General features: G+C 35.5%; 1 protein-coding gene across 2 annotated transcripts in view; it reads left to right on the top strand.

The window, feature by feature from the left end:
- The window catches only part of MBTD1 (mbt domain containing 1), a 48,201-nt gene that overhangs the window by 21,520 nt on the left and 6,649 nt on the right, over window positions 1-20,032 (top strand). For both annotated transcript variants that reach the window (XM_058174070.1, XM_058174071.1), the window contains exons 9-15: window positions 122-356; window positions 602-657; window positions 2,559-2,663; window positions 3,530-3,677; window positions 4,832-4,914; window positions 7,616-7,850; window positions 10,189-10,266. In XM_058174070.1, coding sequence (XP_058030053.1) covers window positions 122-356; window positions 602-657; window positions 2,559-2,663; window positions 3,530-3,677; window positions 4,832-4,914; window positions 7,616-7,850; window positions 10,189-10,266 — 940 coding nt within the window. The remainder of the gene's footprint in view (window positions 1-121; window positions 357-601; window positions 658-2,558; window positions 2,664-3,529; window positions 3,678-4,831; window positions 4,915-7,615; window positions 7,851-10,188; window positions 10,267-20,032) is intronic.

Here is a 20,032-nt window from a genome sequence, read left to right as displayed (position 1 = left end):
TCTGCTACTTGTATTCTCTGAAAGCTAGTTTTAACATATATAGACCTTTGTGGATAATATTTTGGATAATAAATATTTGCAGGTACACATGCATTAATGCTCCACAATTACTTGTTTCAAGGTATCTGAAAGTATGCAATATCCTTTCAAGCCTTCTATGAGAGTAGAAGTTGTCGATAAAACACACCTCTGCCGAACACGGGTAGCAATTGTTGACAGCGTAATTGGAGGCAGGTTAAGACTTGTGTATGAAGAAAGTGAGGACAAAACAGATGACTTCTGGTGCCATATGTACAGCCCACTCATTCATCCTATTGGATGGTCTCGGAGTATAGGACATCGATTCAAAAGATCTGGTAAGTTAGGATGTAGCAGTGAAACTGAGTGAACAGCATTTGTTCTTTTAGATAAAGGCATTTAAAATTATATTGTAACACCATTCTCTGCCACAAATATGCTATTACCTTAATACTTAAGTCAACATTCAAATTGTTCTACTTTGTTTTTAATCACTTATATTTTTGACTATTAATACTTTTAGGAGATTATGATTTTCAAGTAGTGGAGGAGGCAGCTTTAATTTTTTCCTTTCTCTTCAAAGATATAATCAAGAAGCAAGATGGCCAAATTGATGCATCCCCACATTTATTTGCTAAGGTATGATATTTTAGAAGAAATTGTATTTATATTGAAGAAATTATTAATTTTAGAAAATGTAAGAATTTAATAGGTACAGTTTATCAGCACTTAATATTTCAAATGATTACGCCAATAAGATTTGAAGACAAAGTATTAAACAAGTGGCAAAGGCAAGAAACTTGAAGCTTCAGATTTTTACAAAACTTTAATGAATGAGCAGGATTGCAGTTCCAAATTTCAAACTACATTAGCAAGCTAACTAGATCGGATTACATCCTGTTAATGGCTACACTGCCTCTGTTGAGGGAAAGGGACTCCAAGGTAGTTTACATAAATATCTTTGGCTCGGTGCCACGAAAACAGGATGGGATAAATATAGAAAAAGAATTAGCCCACATTTATCAACCCTTGCTTCAGTACAGGTAGTCCTTGTCTTGTGATCATAATGGAGCCTGCCTATTATAGTTGCAAGTCCTGATGTTCATAAATTGAGGCACATGATTGCCTGGCTCTCCCAAGTGTGATCATTAAGTGACTGCATGTGGTGTGAAACAGAAAGAGGTCAAGCAACTGCCCTCCATGAGTAATAAAGAATTTTGGCACTGGGCTGGAGAAATGAAGCTCAGACCTTGAAGCCATGCTATTCCCCTCCTATCTGAGGACTAGCCTTTCCAGCCTTTAGAAACACTGCATTCGCTAGTGTCTTTTTTTGGCTAGAGAGCCTGACAATACAATCTTTTTGAAAAGGGAGAAGGGCTACAAAAATACCAGCAAATGCTATCTTTCTAAAGCAGAAGTAATCCCCCCACCCCAAGAAAGATTTTGTTTGCTAGCTGCCTAGCAAGTGTGATCTTTTTAAAGTGAGAGAAAGGCTTTTCTACCCATTTCAGAAAGATCCTTTTTGCTCGCTTGTCAGCAAATGCAATCTTTCTGAAAGGGGAGAAGGGCTTTTTAGGACCAGCATCTTTGAGAACAACAGGGTTGCTTCACAGAGAGTAGGGTGAAATCTATCTTAATGGGCAACCCTTGCACTCTCAGAGATGCTGATGGAAAAATCTGGCCAAAGGGATTTTAGCATGGAGCATTTGGAGCCAGTGCTCCATGCCTCAAACACCCAGGATTGAAAATCTCTCTGGGCCTGTGCTGTGAACTTTTCCAGTTCTTTGAGAACAGGACTGTTTCATTGAGGGTGTCCCCACACTCACCCTCCTGGACTGAAATCAATCTGGCAGACAACCCTTCCACTCTCAAAGAGGCTGCCTGAAAAGTCCATCCCAAAATGGGTCCTGACAGATTCTTTTCATCCTGTGACTTTGAAAAAAAATCACATATAATGCATACTGTAGAACGACAAATTAAATTGTGGGAATATGCATCTCTGTCAAAAAAATAATTTCATACAGTATTTGAAAAATAAGTCTGATACAGAATTTAATTCAACTTGGAAACCATCTGTGCATTATAATTCTATAGAGACATGTATTGCATTTGAACTCTGTTTCTTTTAACCCAAGGCTTTTGTTTGAATTGCTAAATAAGGATAGAACTCTTAGATTAAATTGACATATTAATTCTCTCAACTATGATTCATATTATGGCTATTGGTATTTATTGCATATTGACTCAATCTAAATAATGTTCTGAAAATGCAAGGTACTTTAATATGCAGCATTAATCTAATGTTACTTTGACATTTTATACTGCTTATTTTTTCTGTTCTTCCTAATTCTTTTTTCTTGATTGTGCAATAAAATAGAATAAATAAAAAAAGAGAAATGAATTTGCATCTGAGTGAAAACGATGCATCTAAAATACATACAGAAAGACTGAATACTCTGCATAGAAAATAATGCCTTAACAGCTGTTTTGGTCTGGGTTTTTCTTGCCACATATCAATGTGTACTGTGGGAATTTTTTAGGTAAAAGAAGCTGAGTCCAGTGGAGAATGGTTCAAAGAGGGGATGAAATTGGAAGCCATAGATCCATTAAATCTTTCTGCTATATGTGTGGCAACAATTAGAAAGGTAAAGATAATTAACTTACATTGTAGAGGAATGTGAACTGGAGGAAGCTATTAGAACCATTTTTCCCTCTATGTTCACAGGGAAACGGTCTATTCAAATAATTGTTTATTTAATATTCTAAATCATGGGTGTTCAACCTTTCGGCTTGTCTGGGTTGCATTGTGTCAAAAGGAATTGTCTTGGGCTGCATATAAAATACACAATAAATGTATATAAATCACATAATAATAAAAGTTTATGATCATATGGGGCCGCATTACTAGCTGTTTAGGGCTGCAAACAGGTGTGAGCCACAAATGAGACACACCTGTTCTAAATTGTACCTAATATTACATTAATTTCCATGTATGCTAACAGGAGCCCATAAAATGACAACACTGTAGATTATATGGAGCAATTGCATAACATATGGGCTATTTATATAAAGGAGCTGAACAAGGAACTAGCTGGTGGATCATTTGTACCCCATACCAAAATCAGAGTCATTTGTAAAAGTACCAATATATTATATACTTAGTTGATTATGATTGATCTTGAAAAAAGTTACGGAGTTGCCCATTTAAGCTGGATGGTCACTATGAAGTCCTAGGGCAGTAGATTAGATTGGGAAGTCAAAACAGCATTCTGGAAGAAGACAGTGGCATATAGGTTTGTATCGTTGCTAAGAAAACAACACACGTGTTCATGTCACTAGGAATTAAGCTTGACTAAAGAGAGACTTTATGGTTTAATATAACCATGATTCTTTGAAAAATCTGATGAAAAATTCTCTTTATGTTTCAAACCCTGTGGCGGCTGAATTACCTGTCACTTCATGTTTTTCCGCCTTGCACTGCTTTGTATTAATTTTCTACATTTAATTCTAGGTATTAGCAGATGGATATCTTATGATTGGGATTGATGGATCTGAGGCAGCTGATGGGTCTGACTGGTTTTGTTACCATGCAACCTCCCCTTCTATATTCCCTGTTGGTTTCTGTGAAATTAACATGATAGAACTAACTCCACCCCGAGGTATTCATGTTTTCTTGTTCTATATTAATATATACAAGCACATTTTGAATTTTTTTGTGGAATAATATACATTGGCTTGTAAAACATTTGTCCTTTCCTCCAGAGGTAGTTTGAAGTTATTTAGCCAGCAGTTGAGCAGAAAATGATATTTTACTATTTCTTAAAATGGCTTTTGGAGGACTTGGTTTGGAAGTATCATTTTCTTTCTTTGCCTTGCTTCCTCCAAAGACTTTACAGAGCAAAGACTAAAGGAATTGCCTTGCTGCTGTTGTGTATAATTTCAGAAGAAATGCTGGACTAATAGTAGTGTAGCTTCTCCTTAATTATTTAGTGCAGGTTGGATTGTCTCACCATTAATGAATGGTTCAAGCAATTTATAGTTAAAAAAATAAATAAAGCTAAAATTCAAAAATGTTAAAAAGCCTAAAACAAAACTGATAAAATAAGTATGCAATAAACCATCAGCACATTGCAGAGACCTTCTTGCAAGTTCTCACTGAGCTATCTTTTGTTCAAGAGTGATTTGTATGTGTTTGAGGTCCCTTTCTTTCCACTGATGATCCTACTGCAAAAAGTGCTGTGACTCAGAAATATGACATAAGTGTTATATATGTTTATGCTGTATATACGTATATGTCCCAGCTTCCATTCTCAGCTTCACCTATGAATACTGTAGGGCTTTTTATGGTTTGATAAGTTTTCTTCCTGAAATTTGCTTGACAGTCAGAGTAGTCGATACTGGGCTAAATCGGCTACTTCGCTTAGGAATTTGATATATATATGAATGCTCATCTGTAAAGGCTTTGCTTCAACTGCTGCCCTCAGATAAAGACAGGCCAACAACTTTTTGGAAGAGGGCTTTTTGTTTCTTTGGTTATAGAACAATGAAGCCAAAGAGATTTGTATAGCAGCCTTTAGGATTTTTTTGGCACTAGCATCCTTTGAAATAATCTGTCTAGTATGTCAGTGGTAAAAATACATTTTAATTGTGACTTTAACTGTTTGTATTCTTCCTGTATTTTAAAGTTTTTATTTTATGAATCTCATAAAATTGTATTATAGGATATCAATAAAAACACAGTAGTACATATGTATTTTACTTAGGATCAGAATATTTCCTTCAGTGTTATGATATAATAATTATTAACTTGTAGGTTATGCAAAACTACCTTTCAAATGGTTTGACTACCTCAGGGAAACAGGTTCAATAGCAGCCCCCGTCAAATTCTTTAACAAGGTAAGCTAGCATACAGACCAGAAATTTGAACATTGTAACATGCCTATACTTTCTTTGTTTCCTGCTTCCCCTCCCTGAGCCAGAAATTGTCTATGTCTAGCTATTATAGAAAATGTTTTAAAAATGGAAAAGACAATTTGTGTGAGGTATAATACTTTTTCATTAATTTAGTATATATGTTTTAAATCATGAAACATGTTTATTGAATGGAAATATAGCATTATAAAGTGACACTAAACTTCAGAAACTCAGTTGGGATTATTTTATGGAATATGAATAACTTTTGTCTGAATAGGAATTTTGAATTGAATATAGTGATTCTTGGTATGTTTGCATCTGTCTTTTTCTTGAGTCCTCCAATCCTCATAATAAGTAACTGAGAGGCAGTCCTCCAGCCTAAATCATTTAGGAGTTTCCTGATTAAATGGGGATTAGAATTCTTGCCAGCCTTGGCTGGTCTTGGAAAAGTTAAGCAGGACAGATCTAGTTAGGATTTGGCTGGAGGATTATGAGGAATGAAGGCTATTAAAGAAAGAAATGAAATAATTCAGGAAGAAGATAATGGCAAAGTTCATGAATGTGTCCACAAAGTCACTAGATAGAATTGTGCTAAGTAAAGTATTTTTCTATAAAGAAAGCATTACACCTTGAAGCTTTAAAGCAGCCACTTCCTTTACAAGGCTCACATGAGATCTCTGAAGAATGGACATATGGCTGCTCTGAAGTATAGTATTCTGCTATGCATGAATATGCTGGCAATCAGTGACATAAAGAATCATTATAACTCACAACAACCTATTTCTCTGAGTTGTATGGAAAACTAGGAGGGAATGCTTCTAAATCACTTTGAATTTTTGCATAAAAGGCAGACTTTAAAGTTATTGATATACTGTATCAGTAAATAGACACACAAGTCTTCAGAGGATGCAAGTGAGTATTCCCTCCCTCCCTCCCTCCCTCTCTCTCTCTCTCTCTCTCCCTCCCTCTCCCTCTCCCTCTCTTTCTCCCTCTCCCCCTCTCTCTGTTTTATTTTGGTAAATAATTGCTTTATTTATTTATTGTATATAGAAAAAAAGGGAGGAAAAAAACAAGGGAAAACAAAAAATACCCAAAATATACACATGAAAAATAGCTTAGTTTTAAAAGCAGCATTAACTTGAGAGAAACAGTATTTCTCTATTAAGAAAGAACTGGTTCATAAGGAAACAGATATAATAAATCCAGACTTGTAAATCTGGTGTGGCACTGTCTTTTCATCATAAAAATGTAATCTTTTTTATTGTGCCCAATCCATAGTTATGCATGCAGTAAGAAATACCAAATATTTTATTTATAATTTAAAATCATATTCACATATTTAAACCAAATTACTCTTCCTATAACTATAGGAGCAGGTTTATGGATTTTAAAGCAAAATAAGATAATAGTGAAGCAAGTACTTATCATATGGATAGGTGTTCACTCCATCGTTTTATATCTTTAGCATATTGAAACTGCTAGCTAGCCTTTAAAAAAAAAGTCTCAGTCATCCAGTATACATGAAATGACTGCTGCTATACTGTGTTCTGGACCAAATGCAATTTCTGAGTAGTCTTCAGGTACGGTCCCATGTAAAGTGCATTGCAATAATCCAGAAAGGAGGTAACTGGAAGGCCAGGAAAAGGCACAATTGATACATAAGACGAATCTGTGCAAGATCCCCTAGCCCTGACTGCTCATTAAGCAGGACCCCTGATTCCAGGAGGAACCGCCCCCCCCTAGCTGTGCATCAATCTGGGGAAGTGCAACCTCATCTAAACTATTGCTTTGACCTACACTGAACATATTATTTCACAATATATACCATCTTGGTGTTCTAGAAAGTGGACATTATAAATTTTGTTAAATTTAAGGGTAAAAGTATGACCGAATTCACCATACTTTTTTTGTTGTGTGCTTCTGCACACAGATAAAAGTCTAGTCACAAATAAGCAGTAAGACCGCTTGACTGAATATACTGTCTAAATGAAAATGGCTGAAAATATTGGAAATACTTAAAATCCCTTAAGATCTGATTGTTGTAAACGCAGAACAGACATGCCCTTCTTCCTGAAATCTTTTGGAAAGAGATTTTTTCCCCTTTGATATCTTTTTCAGAACATATTTCTCCTTAAATGTGCAAGTACATACTTGTGTGTGTATATTTTTGTCCCATTCATCTTATCCTATCTCTATTAAATAAAAAAGTAAATTAAACATGAATCAATGCCAGATAATCTATGTCTGTGATCGTCAAAACATGGGATTTATACCCAGACCGCAATGTATATATAAGTACTGGTTCTGGGAGTTTGAATAGGTCCACTTATTCTTTCTGGTCATTGCTTGTGTAATATCAGAACAGCAGGAATGTCCAGAGGCTATGAAGAGAATTACTAAGATGAGAAGACAATTTTTCTGCCTTTTCTATAGTAAAGATTTGATTTTCACACATAATGACTGGATCCCATCGCATTAAGCCATAATGTGATTTGTTTGGTGGGGATTCTGCACTTTATATGAACTCAGTCACGATGGATTGTAAATAGTGTTTAAGGCTTAATATAATAATGGAAACCTATATGGTGTTTGTTTATTCAACAAACTATAGTTAACAAATAATGCTTTGGGATGATGTACAAATCCACCTAGTGTAATAAATTTGATTATTTCCCTATTCCAGGAAGTTCCAAACCATGGGTTTCACGTTGCAATGAAACTGGAAGCTGTGGATCTCATGGAACCACGTTTAGTATGTGTGGCCACAGTAACTCGCATAATCCATCGTCTCTTGAGGATACATTTTGATGGCTGGGAGGATGAATATGATCAGTGGGTAGACTGTGAATCTCCTGACCTCTATCCTGTAGGGTGGTGTCAGTTAACAGGTTACCAGCTACAGCCTCCTGCATCACAATGTAAGTTACTGTTGATCTTTTTTAGAATCTTCTATTTCTGATATTTAGCAGATTCCTACAGCAATAATTTTGTCCTCATTTTTGAAATTCTGCCAAGTTTCAACTGCCTCAGTCATCTCAGGCATTTAGTTAGACACTCATAATTCCCTGATCTAATTTGATCTTTCTTCAAAATGTTTTTATAGCTTCAGCTTTATTTTTATATTTATTTAAAGACTAAGAACTTGTTTTACTAAAATGTGTTACAATATATATTTGTTTATAATAAAGTTTTCATAGATATATAAGCTTAGTTGGAAAGATCTTTATTCTATTACGTGGTCTAAGTTTGTCGTTCCTTCCTTTAATTCAGAACTTTTAATTTATTATATAGTAGGATAGGCATTCCTCATCCCGTAAATACTCATTTTCTGAGTTATGGTAATTTGGGTTCTCTTAAATTTGTAACGAAATGAGGAAGGAATAAAATGTTGTTAATGATAAACCTAAAAGATTGATAGAAAATGTTGGCAAATAATTAAAAGAGAAATTGTGTCTTCTTTTTCAGCAGTGTTTAAAAAGGTAATTACTGTTGTGACAATTGAAAATGAACTGGAAGGGAGAACTATGCCCAGGGATATGTAAAGTACAAGGCATAGCTTCCAACAAAAATTCCCTATAGTTATAGAAGGTTCTTCATGTACTATGGAGATGTACCACCCATATGGCTTTTGCAAAGAGTCCATGATGAAGAATGGAATGCTGTTGCTTTTGCTATTTCCAAAATGAGTTTGCATTCCCCAACTATTGTATTTACTACTATATTTTCTGCTTACAGCTTTGTTACGTACTAGTTGTGTACAACAAAGCTCAGTGTTTGATTATGAATATTCTGGTGTTCTACAAAATACATTGATACAGTCATTCCAGGAAAGGATTCATCATTCTGGCAAAGGATTCTTTTGAAACAGGCTGTGATTTACGTCTGTATCTGGAACACAGTAAACCATGCTCTGTTCTGGGAAAACAAAACACTTTCAGGAAACAATAAACGGTGTCCAGACTGGCCAGATCTGGAAGAATGTTCTAGTGAACATGGAATGTAATCTGTGATCAGACTACAGAATTTTGTACTTTCCTGTGGTGTAGTAATTCTGCTTGAATGCTTTTCCTTCACAGTTTATTATCTTCCGATTGAATTGTAGTGCATGCATTTTTACTATCTATTCCAGCATTCTGACTTCTGATTGATTTTTGCTCTTTCCTCTTGCACTGCAATTTTGTGTCATAGTACCACTGTGATCCAATCATAATTGCTGTCTATCACAGGTAGTCCTCGACTTATAACTGCAATTGGAACTGGAATCTTGTTCATTGAAGGAAGCAGTTATTTCAGTGAGGTATCCAACTGATTGCTTCGCTCAACAACTGCAATCCCGGCTCTACCAGTTAATGGTTTGTTAAGCAGATAGAACGAAAGAGCTGCCTGACAAAGGAGGGCAGGTAGCTTCCCTCTGTACACAGAAGGGAACTGGTGTGCTGATTTGGAAAAACAAGCCTAGGATTGTGAAGATCCCTGCTTTGCATCTCCAGGCCATCACAAGTGTTCCTCTCCCCGCTGTGTGTGGAAGGGAATTTGTGTGCTGGGCTGAAAAAACCAGTTTCTACAGCCTATCAAGGATTGCCCCACCACCATCATGCATGGAGGGGAGAGAGGAAGTCCTTTGGCAGGTGGCAGCAGCAACTTTCTCCTCCAGCTTCCCCATTGGCTTTCTAAGGAAGCCAGCAGAGAAGATTGCAAATGATGATCTCATGATTGTAGGGTGCTTGGCAATCATTGTTAACTGCAAAAAGGTTGCTGAGCACCCAGATCATACTCATGTGACCACGAAGGGGTGCAAAGTTTTACTGTGACTGGTTGTAAGTCAAGAACTACCTGTATAATCTAAGTACCGTAGAAAGGATGTACAATAGATACAATGTAGATATACAATGTACTGGTCACATAAATATACATAATTTAAAAGATTTATAAATTAACGTAATTATGTATAAAATAAAAATTTCCTGATAGGCTTTAATTTTGCCTGATTAGAACAGTAATAATAGTTTTTTTCTTCTGCCTAAACCAGTTTTTAATTTTTAAATGAAATATTCTTGTTAACTTGTCGTAATATTAATAAAAGCATTAAAAGAAGTTGTTCACACTTTGAGTAGGCATTAAATTACACTGCATGTAAATGCTTCCTATAGTATCTTTATTGGCCAGAGCATTTTATTTGTATGGAAATCTGTTTTCTAACTATTTTGAAATATACTGTAAAGTTGTGTTAAAGCAGTATCTTCTTTTAAATTTCAGCTTCAAGAGATAGCCAATCAAGTTCATCAAAACAGAAGAAAAAGTCTAAATCACAGCAGTACAAAGGACACAAGAAAAGTGGGTAACAGAACTATTTTTTTTTTACTCTACATTAAAAATCTGTCACTTTCTCTCAGGACATTTTTGTGTGTAAATGCTGTTTGGGGGAAATAGCTTTCAAATGGAGATATCCACTATGACATAAAGGAAACGGCAATAAGATACATTATTTTTATACTGTGGCGGTTTCTTTTTATTTCTTCTGATCAGATTTGAAATAAAAGTAGGATGGATTAAACATGTCATTGAGCAAGCTTTTTCATAAAAGTACAAAATTATTGTAGTCTCTTCAACTTCACACAAAGCCTGCTTAAGGCCAAATAAAGAGCATTTTTAAATAAAAAGATTGGCAAGTTGTGTGGAGTGACAGTTGAGTGTATATACTTTTTGTTGAAGAAAAATTTCTATTAAAGAGGAGATTTATGTCAATATTTCCTTGCCTGCATTGACATTAACTTCGATATTCTTTCTGTATTGTTTCATTTGGTCTTCATACTGGTATTTCATCTTAAAAGGTGAGCATTTTTGGTGGCATTTTAAAAAGCCAGAAAGATTAATGTATGAAATTAAACCTGGTACTCTGACAAACTTTGAAAAGACTTATCTCATAGGTAACAGCTATGAACTTATATGAGTCAGGTTAACTTTTAATTTAAAACCACATTTTGAATATAAATGCATATATAAAGTTTATTTTTTTCTTAATGGTTTGATCCTCATGATCACACTCATGATCACCAATCACTCTTTCTCAGCCCAACTCACCTCACTTTGTTGTTGTGAGGAAAATAGGAAGAAGGTATGTTGAATGTTCACTGCCTTGACTTACTTGTAAAAATAATAAGGCTGGATTACAAATAAATAAGTAAATTCTTGTGGTGGCAGCCTCGTGCATGTTCACCTCTGAAAATAAATCCACCTTCATTTCAGATGGCATCCAGGAATAAGCAAGTTTATTGATCATGCTTGTGATACTTCACAAACTTCAACAAAAAATAAGTTCTTATTTCTTAATTCATAGATAATGTGAAACTACCGGTACTTATTCTATTTTGGATATCATGAGTATCTTTTCAGTAAACCAAGAGGAGAGAGGGAAGAAGTGAATAGTATCATTTCTAGGTTCTACAACTACTGTATGGCAAACTGAGTGTTAACTATGCAAACTAGGCCGGGGGACTTAATTTTGGAATAAATGTGCATGAGATTGCATTGCACAAAAATTCAGTACAAAGTAGAATGATCTTTATTCATTTATTAGCATTTATTAAGAAGCCGCATTTAAATTCACATTTTTGAGAAAGCCACTTGAAGGATTTTATAATAAATTTAATATTCTGTACATGTAAGCATTAAATATGGTATGACTCAAACGGAAACATTTGTACCAATAATAATTATAAAAATATATGAGATTTCATGTTGAAAACTGCCTTGATTGTATGTTTCCAATCTGATATCATCCAGTTGTGTTAGGAGTACAGTTTTCAAAATTTCTGCCCAGTATTGGAATTTTGAGAATTGCAGTACAATCATATTTGGAAGACACAAGATAGGGGAAATAAGTAAAATTAATTATTCCAAAGAAATTATTCCTCCTACTAACTGGCAGATTATTTTCTGTCATTGAAGATGGAAGATTATAATTCCTTCATTATTATTTTCGAACAATGATCCTCACACTATTTAAGTCTGACATATACTGTAGGTTAAATGCTGTTTGCTCACTACAATTGTTAGTAAATGTTTGCAGAGTATGAACTGTATTTCAAAGTAATCATATCAAAGAGCCAAAACAATAAAACTATATTGTGACTCAGATTTGTAAGCATGAGGGCACCTTTCAGTACTTTTTTAATGGATAAAGCTAAGATACAAATGCATACTCTCTCAGTGAAATACTGTTTAACTGGGATACCAGCGGGGTGACATGTAATTTTTACAGGCAGGCAGTCCTTCAAAATTTTACTGTCATGTAAAGCAATGCTAAACCTATGGATAATTTTCATATTGGCATGAATGTTGATCCATATCGGACAACAATTTTGTATGGTATTGATTTTAGGGTAGCAAAATTTTTAGATATTGCAGTTGTGCTATGGTAGGAGTTGGTTTAAAAAATAGATCCCTTGTCACTGGTACAGCCACTAAAAAGCATACAAGTGAACAAGTGAAATTTTGAATGATAAGATGGCTATTAAAATATCTTCTGAAACTTTTAGTTTGTTACTACAATGTGTTCATCACCAACGCAACCAAACTACTTTTACTTTGGAGATGTTATTGATGGATAATATTTATCCATAAGTGCACTTGAAGAATAAATCTTAAAAACTTATTCAAATATAATAATAATTACATTGAGGATTTAGCATCAAACAGTTTTAAGCTGGAATTCATAACTGATTCTTTTATACCAAGCAGTACAAGAAGGAATGATATCCCTCAGCCTTGTTAACCATGCCTTTTTCTTTGTACTAAGGATAATTAGGGGGGTGGGTTAATGAAGCCCCCCTTATAATCAAAGGTTATAAGCTTTGCAATCAGAATATTCTTCCCAGATACCTAAATACCTTTGAGATTAGAAATTAAAAGCTAATTGAATCCAGAAGATAAATGAACAAGTAATTTCTGTAAAGCCAACTTTTGCAAAAATACGGGGGGTGGGGAATGGTACCTGACTATTGTCATTTAGCACTACAGCACTTCTAACAGTCTGACAAGTGCTGACAGTCCCATTCCAGTTCAACAGAGAATGCTTTTTCCCTCAAGAGAAAAAAACGTTTATCACTTTCGTTGAAATTTTGTACATCCGGACTTTGGAATCTAAAAACTAAAATTCAAGATGTCTGTTTGGGATCTGTATATTTTAGCTGTTCATGGCATGAAGCCAGTTTGAATTAAAGGGAAAATGAGTAAGAGCGACATTCTCAATTTTAATTTTGCTACCAAATACGTATCTTAATACTTTTTTTACCCTTCTATCATCCCAGTTACTTAGACAATTTTTCTCTATAGTAATGAATTTGTCTAGTCTGCCTCAAAACCAACTATGAACAGATACAATCATACGTATGTGATTGTCTTGATTAAGACTATAATTATTGCTCATATTGCATATCATTAATTGATACTGACAGCAATCTTTGTTACGACACTAGTTCCTTGTTTATACTATTCTGAAAGCATTTAAAAGGCACAAGAATATGAAATCTTTATATCTGGAGTTATATTTGGTTTGTCACTTTTAACTTCACTGCTAAATCAGAGGTACAAGTCAGTGTTTCTCAATCTTGACAACTTTAATATGAGTGGACTTCAACTCATGTTGGGTGGGGAATGCTGGGAGTTGAAGTTCACTCATCTTAAAGTTGCCAATGTTGAGAAATACTGGTATAGGTGATTAAGAGAATTAAATAGTTTTTTGTTAGAGATTTAAGTTAAGGGGAAAACATAACAAACTGCAATAGAAAGGTGCCTCATAGAATGTTTTGATTTTGCCACAAATCACCAGAGTTAACTTCTAAGTGAATCCTCTTGGCTTTCATTGATGGAGATTAGGACCTACACAGAGAAGCATCAAGTGGAGGCCATTCCCAGTGAGTGCTTAGTCTTGCATTACCTTAATGCATTGATATAAGTGTTTTACTTTAGTTTGACTTGATGTTTAGAGAGGAAGAGACCAGTTGGAAAGAAGCCTATCAGTTTGTCGAGCGGCCTCATGACAGGTGGGGTATGGAGGAGCTTCTCTGGTGATGAAGAGTTGACTCCTCAGTATCGAACCCTTCCAGCACAGACATCCCCGGAGGCCTGCCAGCCTCCCTGGACTAGCAGAGAGTTCAATCCCTGCCTCAAAACAGGTAATTGGTCATGTAAAAAAAACACCACCACCTCATGATATGAGAAGAAAGTTGACTGAGGACCAACATGGTCAGGCATGTAACATGCTGGCTCATTGCCACCCTCACTTTTCATTTAAAATGGCAAGAACATTCATATCAGCCCATGAGCCCATCTCATTGAATTAATCATAAGCGTTAAGTCCCTGATTTCTATGTAGCCAAAGAATTCACTAAATTCCTTCCCAAAGCAAAGAGAAAGTAGAAATAGAGTGAGTGTATCGAGACAAGAGAGTAAGTGCTAAGAGGCTGTTAGTGTTGACATTTTATAGGCTGGACATGATATTTGAAGAACACAGTGAACTTCTATGAGCAAGCTGTTTTTATTGTTTATTATACTGTTTATTTTTTATTGTTGGAGGGTATTTTGAAAAGCTTAATGTGATTCACTTTTTAAAAAAACTGGAATCATATTTTTAGGTCCCAAAATTGACTGGAAAATAAGAAACACTTTTCTCCATAAATATTTGACCATTTAGACAAACAAGAGAAAAATAGTGTATTAGTATGTCTTGAGGCTCATTTAAGGTTCAAATAAGGTGCATTAGGGCTGACACAAATGTCAGTCTGTGCTGAAAGTGGTTAGCTAATAAAAATAAATTTGGGAGGCTATGTTGTTTCAGTTTTTGTTAATGGAAAATATCACTATTAATTTTTCCCCACTCTTGTGGAATGGATAGCACTATATGAGGAAAGGATATGCTTGAATTTTTAAACAAACTGATTTCTGTTTTACTGTAATAAAGATGTGTAGTTGAAAAGTCTCCTTTTTCTGAGCGTTCCACAAACGCAGAGTCTTGGCTAGATCATAGATTTCATTCTGCATATAATCTGATTCATATCTGAAGTGAAAAGTACCAAATTTGATGGTATGTTCTGTTCCACTGTAAGAAATCTTTCGATCTTCTACTCCCTTGGCGGGACCTAGACACTGCTATGTAACATGTTCCAGTGAATAGATAGGTGCGTGTCCCAAGTAATAAAGACCTCTGTATAGCCTATTATTTGCATGACATGAATCAAGTTTTATCTGTTGTCTGGAAATAGCCACCTTGATACACAGTAGGGAAAGCCTCTTATACCATGCAACAAGATGCATGTGCCGGATAGTGTCTAGTCAACGAAGAAGTATGAATTCTGATAAGGTACTCGGTTGTACTAGTTTCTGCTGGGGTGAAACAGAAGAACTCAAGTGTGTTTTCTTTGGGATGTATTTGATTTATCCATATGATTTCTCATTACATCCCTATCTAATTATTTTTGCTTACTTGGCTAATGCTATCTATTAAAGCATTTTATAATTACTAATGAAATGAAATGTTCAACATCTGGCTGAAAGCTTTATTTTCATGAATGCTACACCATGTTTTCTTCAAAATAATCAAGAAACTAAGTCCTGTACATCCCCATCTCCCATTACATTTCTGTAGTGCATTGAACCAAACACTACACTTCGCTACTTCAAACGCTAATCTTATTATTTGGAATAAGTATGTTTCTAATTATGATTATGTTTGAAATGTTAATGTTAAATTTGTTGTATTTCAGCACAATATAGTCTTCAGGCATTTTTTTTCACGGGGTGAGGTGTCTTGGAGGATGAGATGTCATCAAGCTAATCTTTTAATACATTATTGTCTTAATACAAATAGAGATAAGAGATTACTACAGGAGCTCACTGAATTTATAAACACCTGAAAGAAATCTATTGCTTAGTAAAAGGAGAAAGGTCCATGGGCCAGCTGGGTGACTTTGGGCCAGTCAACTCAACTTACCTCACAGGGTTGTTATTGTAAGGAAAATAGGATGGAATATTGGGTATGCTTGTCACCTTGAGTTATTTTTTTAAAATAATAAAGGTGAAATAAAAATAAATAAAATAAAAATATAATATTTTCAATCAGGGTTACATACAGAATTCCTCATGCATATATATAAGAATCCTGCTTTGGTTTCGATTTTTCAGTGCAGGTTTATCCATTTTTGAATTCTAAAGAGTCTTAATCCTATGAATTAACCATGCTGTTAGACCAGAAGCAGCTATTTGGTAGGATGAAATCTATAGTTCTTGACAATAATTATTTAGTGTAGGGTGGTCACAATTTATGGTCTTTCAAACTGTAGTGCTCATCAATCATCAAATTGGCTAGGCCTAGCTTTGTTAATCTCACCTGAAGAGCCACACACCTTAAGGAAATTATTTGAACTATGAGTTTCTAAAAATATTACTTTGCTGGATCTTTATCTGACGGATAGTATAAGTAGGTACTTTTTAAACATCTCTAGCAGATTATTTTGAAAGAATTAAAGTTACATATGTCTTTTTAGTTTGACTATTGCATTTTAAAATGTATTATTTGCCTTTATTTTAGAAATAAAAAATGTAAGACCAATTGAATCGTTAAAAGTGCTTCAAAGGATGGATCAGGCTTTAATGGTAAAACGTTGAATTTGTTAAAAATCTCAAGCAATTTCCAGAATATGGACAAAAAAACATACTACTGTTAGTGGTTGTCCTTCCAAAGAGGAGAGACCCTTGATATCTATCAGGTGGGCTTGTTCCTTTCATCTCTGCCGGCCAGATTGATCAATTAATTTAATTATTTTCTATATATTTCAGGAAACCTAAGGTAGCACTTATAGGCTTCCCAGCTGGTGTCCCATTCAAGTAGTTTCCCAACTCAGATTGTTGAAACAAAAACAAACCGTTTCTTACATATCTTCAGATAACGCCCTAAAAGTGCATGATAATAGATTTTAAGTATGCAAGCCTAATGAAAAAGAAAAGTCAGAGCTTTCCTTGCCAATCTTTACTTTTGAAACAATTTTCCACAGTGAGTCTAATAAACTTGAGTAAAGTTACTCTAGAATAAGCATAATAAGCATAAATGAAATGAATTAAATAATCTGATTAGGCTTGAAATGATAAGAACATTATCATGAGCCACAGGCTTCATATTTTGAATAATGTAGTAATTAATTTCTGTAAAAGTTATAAACTATTTTTATCTCAAGAAAATTGCTTATTATTGCATGTTCTTAATTTCATAGTAGTATTTAAGCTTGCCTGCATAGAATCGTGTGGACATTTGGAACATGCGGAAATTTGCAACTTGAAATGCAAGAATAACATGGCAATAGACATGGATTGATGAACAAAATGAAAGAAAAATGGTTGTGCTATCTTTCTATGAAAGGAAGAGAAAGGGAAGGATGTAATAGATATGAAAGAAAGTGGTTTAATCTTGGGCAGAATTGAATAGTAAGGACTGAGAATTGAAATCTGTGTTTAATTATGAATAAAAGCTCTACAACAGTGTTTCTCAACCTGTGGTCATGGACTCCTGGGGTGGGCATGATGTCATCACCGGGGGTCCATGAAGGCTTGAAGAAATGTTATGATTTAAATCTTGAGTTGAGTCTTGATGGTCTGTGGCCATAAAAGATATATAAAGGGGGTCTGTATAAGGAAAAGTTTGAGAACCACTAATCTATAACATATGTCAGACAGGGTGATGTGGTGTGATCTACTTTGTTGTGAAGGCAAAAAAAAGTAGGATTTTTTAGGTTGGTAATAGTTGAATGTTAACCCCAATGAAAGATGGCAGTGGAAGAATCATGTGTTAGTGTATTTATTTTTCACATTTTTTTGAACTGTCCATCTCCCTCAAAGAGGGATTAGTTTATAACATAACATAACATAACATCAGAGTTGGAAGGGACCTTGGAGGCCTTCTAGTCCAACCCCCTGCCCAGGCAGGAAACCCTACACCATCTCAGTCAGATGGTTATCCAACATTTTCTTAAAAATTTCCAGTGTTGGAGCATTCACAACTTCTGCAGGTAAGTCGTTCCACTGATTAATTGTTCTAACTGTCAGGAAATTTCTCCTTAGTTCTAAGTTGCTTCTTTCCTTGATCAGTTTCCACCCATTGCTTCTTGTTCTACCCTCAGGTGCTCTGGAGAACAGCCCAACTCCCACTTCTCTGTGGCAGCCCCTGAGATATTGGAACACTGCTATCATGTCTCCCCTAGTCCTTTTTGTTAAACTAGACATACCCAGTTCCTGCAACCGTTCTTCATATGTTTTATCCTCCAGTCCCCTAATCATCTTTGTTGCTCTTCTCTGCACTCTTTCTAGAGTCTCAACATCTTTTTTACATCGTGGCGACCAAAACTGGATGCAATATTCCAAGTGTGGCCTTACCAAGGCATTATAAAGTGGTACTAACACTTCACGTGATCTTGATTCTATCCCTCTGTTTATGCAGCCCAGAACTGTGTTGGCTTTTTTAACAGCTGCTGCACACTGCTGGCTCATATCTAGATGGTTATCCACTAGGACTCCAAGATCCCTCTCACAGGTACTACTATTGAGCAAGGTACCACATATACGGTACTGGTGCATTTTGTTTTTTTGGCCTAAATGTAGAACCTTACTTTTTTCACTGTTGAATTTCATTTTGTTAGATAGCGCCCAATGTTCAAGTCTGTCAAGATCTTTCTGTAACTTGAGCCTATCTTCTGGAGTGTTGGCTATTCCTGCCAGCTTGGTGTCATCTGCAAATTTGATGAGTTCCCCATCTATCCCCTCGTCCAAGTCATTGATGACTTGGACGAGGGGATAAACCCTAGTTTATACTAGGGGAAAAAAAATACTAGTTTGATAAACCCTAGTTTATACTAGGGGAAAAAAAATATTCTGTTAGGTCAGGGGTCTCCAACCCCCAGTTGATGGAGCGGCACTGGGCTACAGCATGCCAGAAACTGGGCCACGCAAACAAGCAAAGCCCCCTCCACGGGGTGCAGGAAGCACACAAAACCATCCCTCTCTGGTCCGTGGAAAAGCCTCTCCACCGAACTGGTCCCTGGTGCCCAAAAGATTGGGGACTGCTATGTTAGGTGACATAAATGAATGGGTGGAAATGTAAGCCATGCAGATCCACTTGGTTGAGATAGGCATCTATACTAATTGAATAAATGTTGCAAAGGTGCTTTTTCAGGAGGCAACTGGACTTTCTTGTTTTTCTTTTGAGGACGTTTCGCTTCTCATCCAAGAGCTTCTTCAGCTCTTGGATGAGAAGCGAAACGTCCTCAAAAGAAAAAACAAAGTCCAGTTGCCTCCTGAAAAAGCACCTTTGGAACAAGCATGACCTGGATGACTGAGAATCTCTGCAGACTAATTGAATAAACAAATTTGGCCATTTGGAAGTTTAAGAAAGAATTAGAATGATAATTGGTATCTGCTTAGAAAAAAATATTTAAAATAGTTGCTTTAAGCATAACTGTTCATATGAACACAAGGGAGAATATAACCAGTGCTTTCCAAGAAGGGGTTTAACATTCCTTGGTCTAAAGACCATATCTTGGCATATCTCAAAGGGAGATTTTTGTAGCCTTGTGTTGTTGGTCAGGGGGAGGACATTAATTCATTATATCCTCCACTGTCCCATTTACAAAGAAATCATGACCCAATTATTGAACACAAGGGCTCAGACCTCAAAAATGGAACTGTTTTCTTGCAGATAAGATGCAAAAAACAGGTTTCTATGTTTTCTCTGCTGTCATTTAAGTCTACTATTCTAGTCTTATTTAATTTTGCTTTATGATATGTTATCACCTGTTAACTATTGTAACATATATATAGCAAAGGAATTGATATAAATGATAAATGTGGTTGTGCAGTAATGAAACCTTAAGAAAATTACTGAAGGAAACAAGGTTGATTAAATGCTGGCAGGCCATTATTTAGTTGTTTAGGATCATTGGAACGAATTAGAGTGAAAGTATATGGAGTGAAGAGATAACATTGTTATGGAAGTAGTTAGAAAGGGGCAAACAAGGTTACTCCAGTAAATTAAATGCCCATGATTTATAAAGTGCAG

The sequence above is a fragment of the Ahaetulla prasina genome, chromosome 2 (genome assembly GCF_028640845.1).
Source record: "Ahaetulla prasina isolate Xishuangbanna chromosome 2, ASM2864084v1, whole genome shotgun sequence".
In the NCBI taxonomy this organism is placed as follows: Eukaryota; Metazoa; Chordata; class Lepidosauria; order Squamata; family Colubridae; genus Ahaetulla; species Ahaetulla prasina.
The sequence above is the reverse complement of the archived record's forward strand: the minus strand, read 5'-3'. Positions and strand labels throughout refer to the sequence as shown.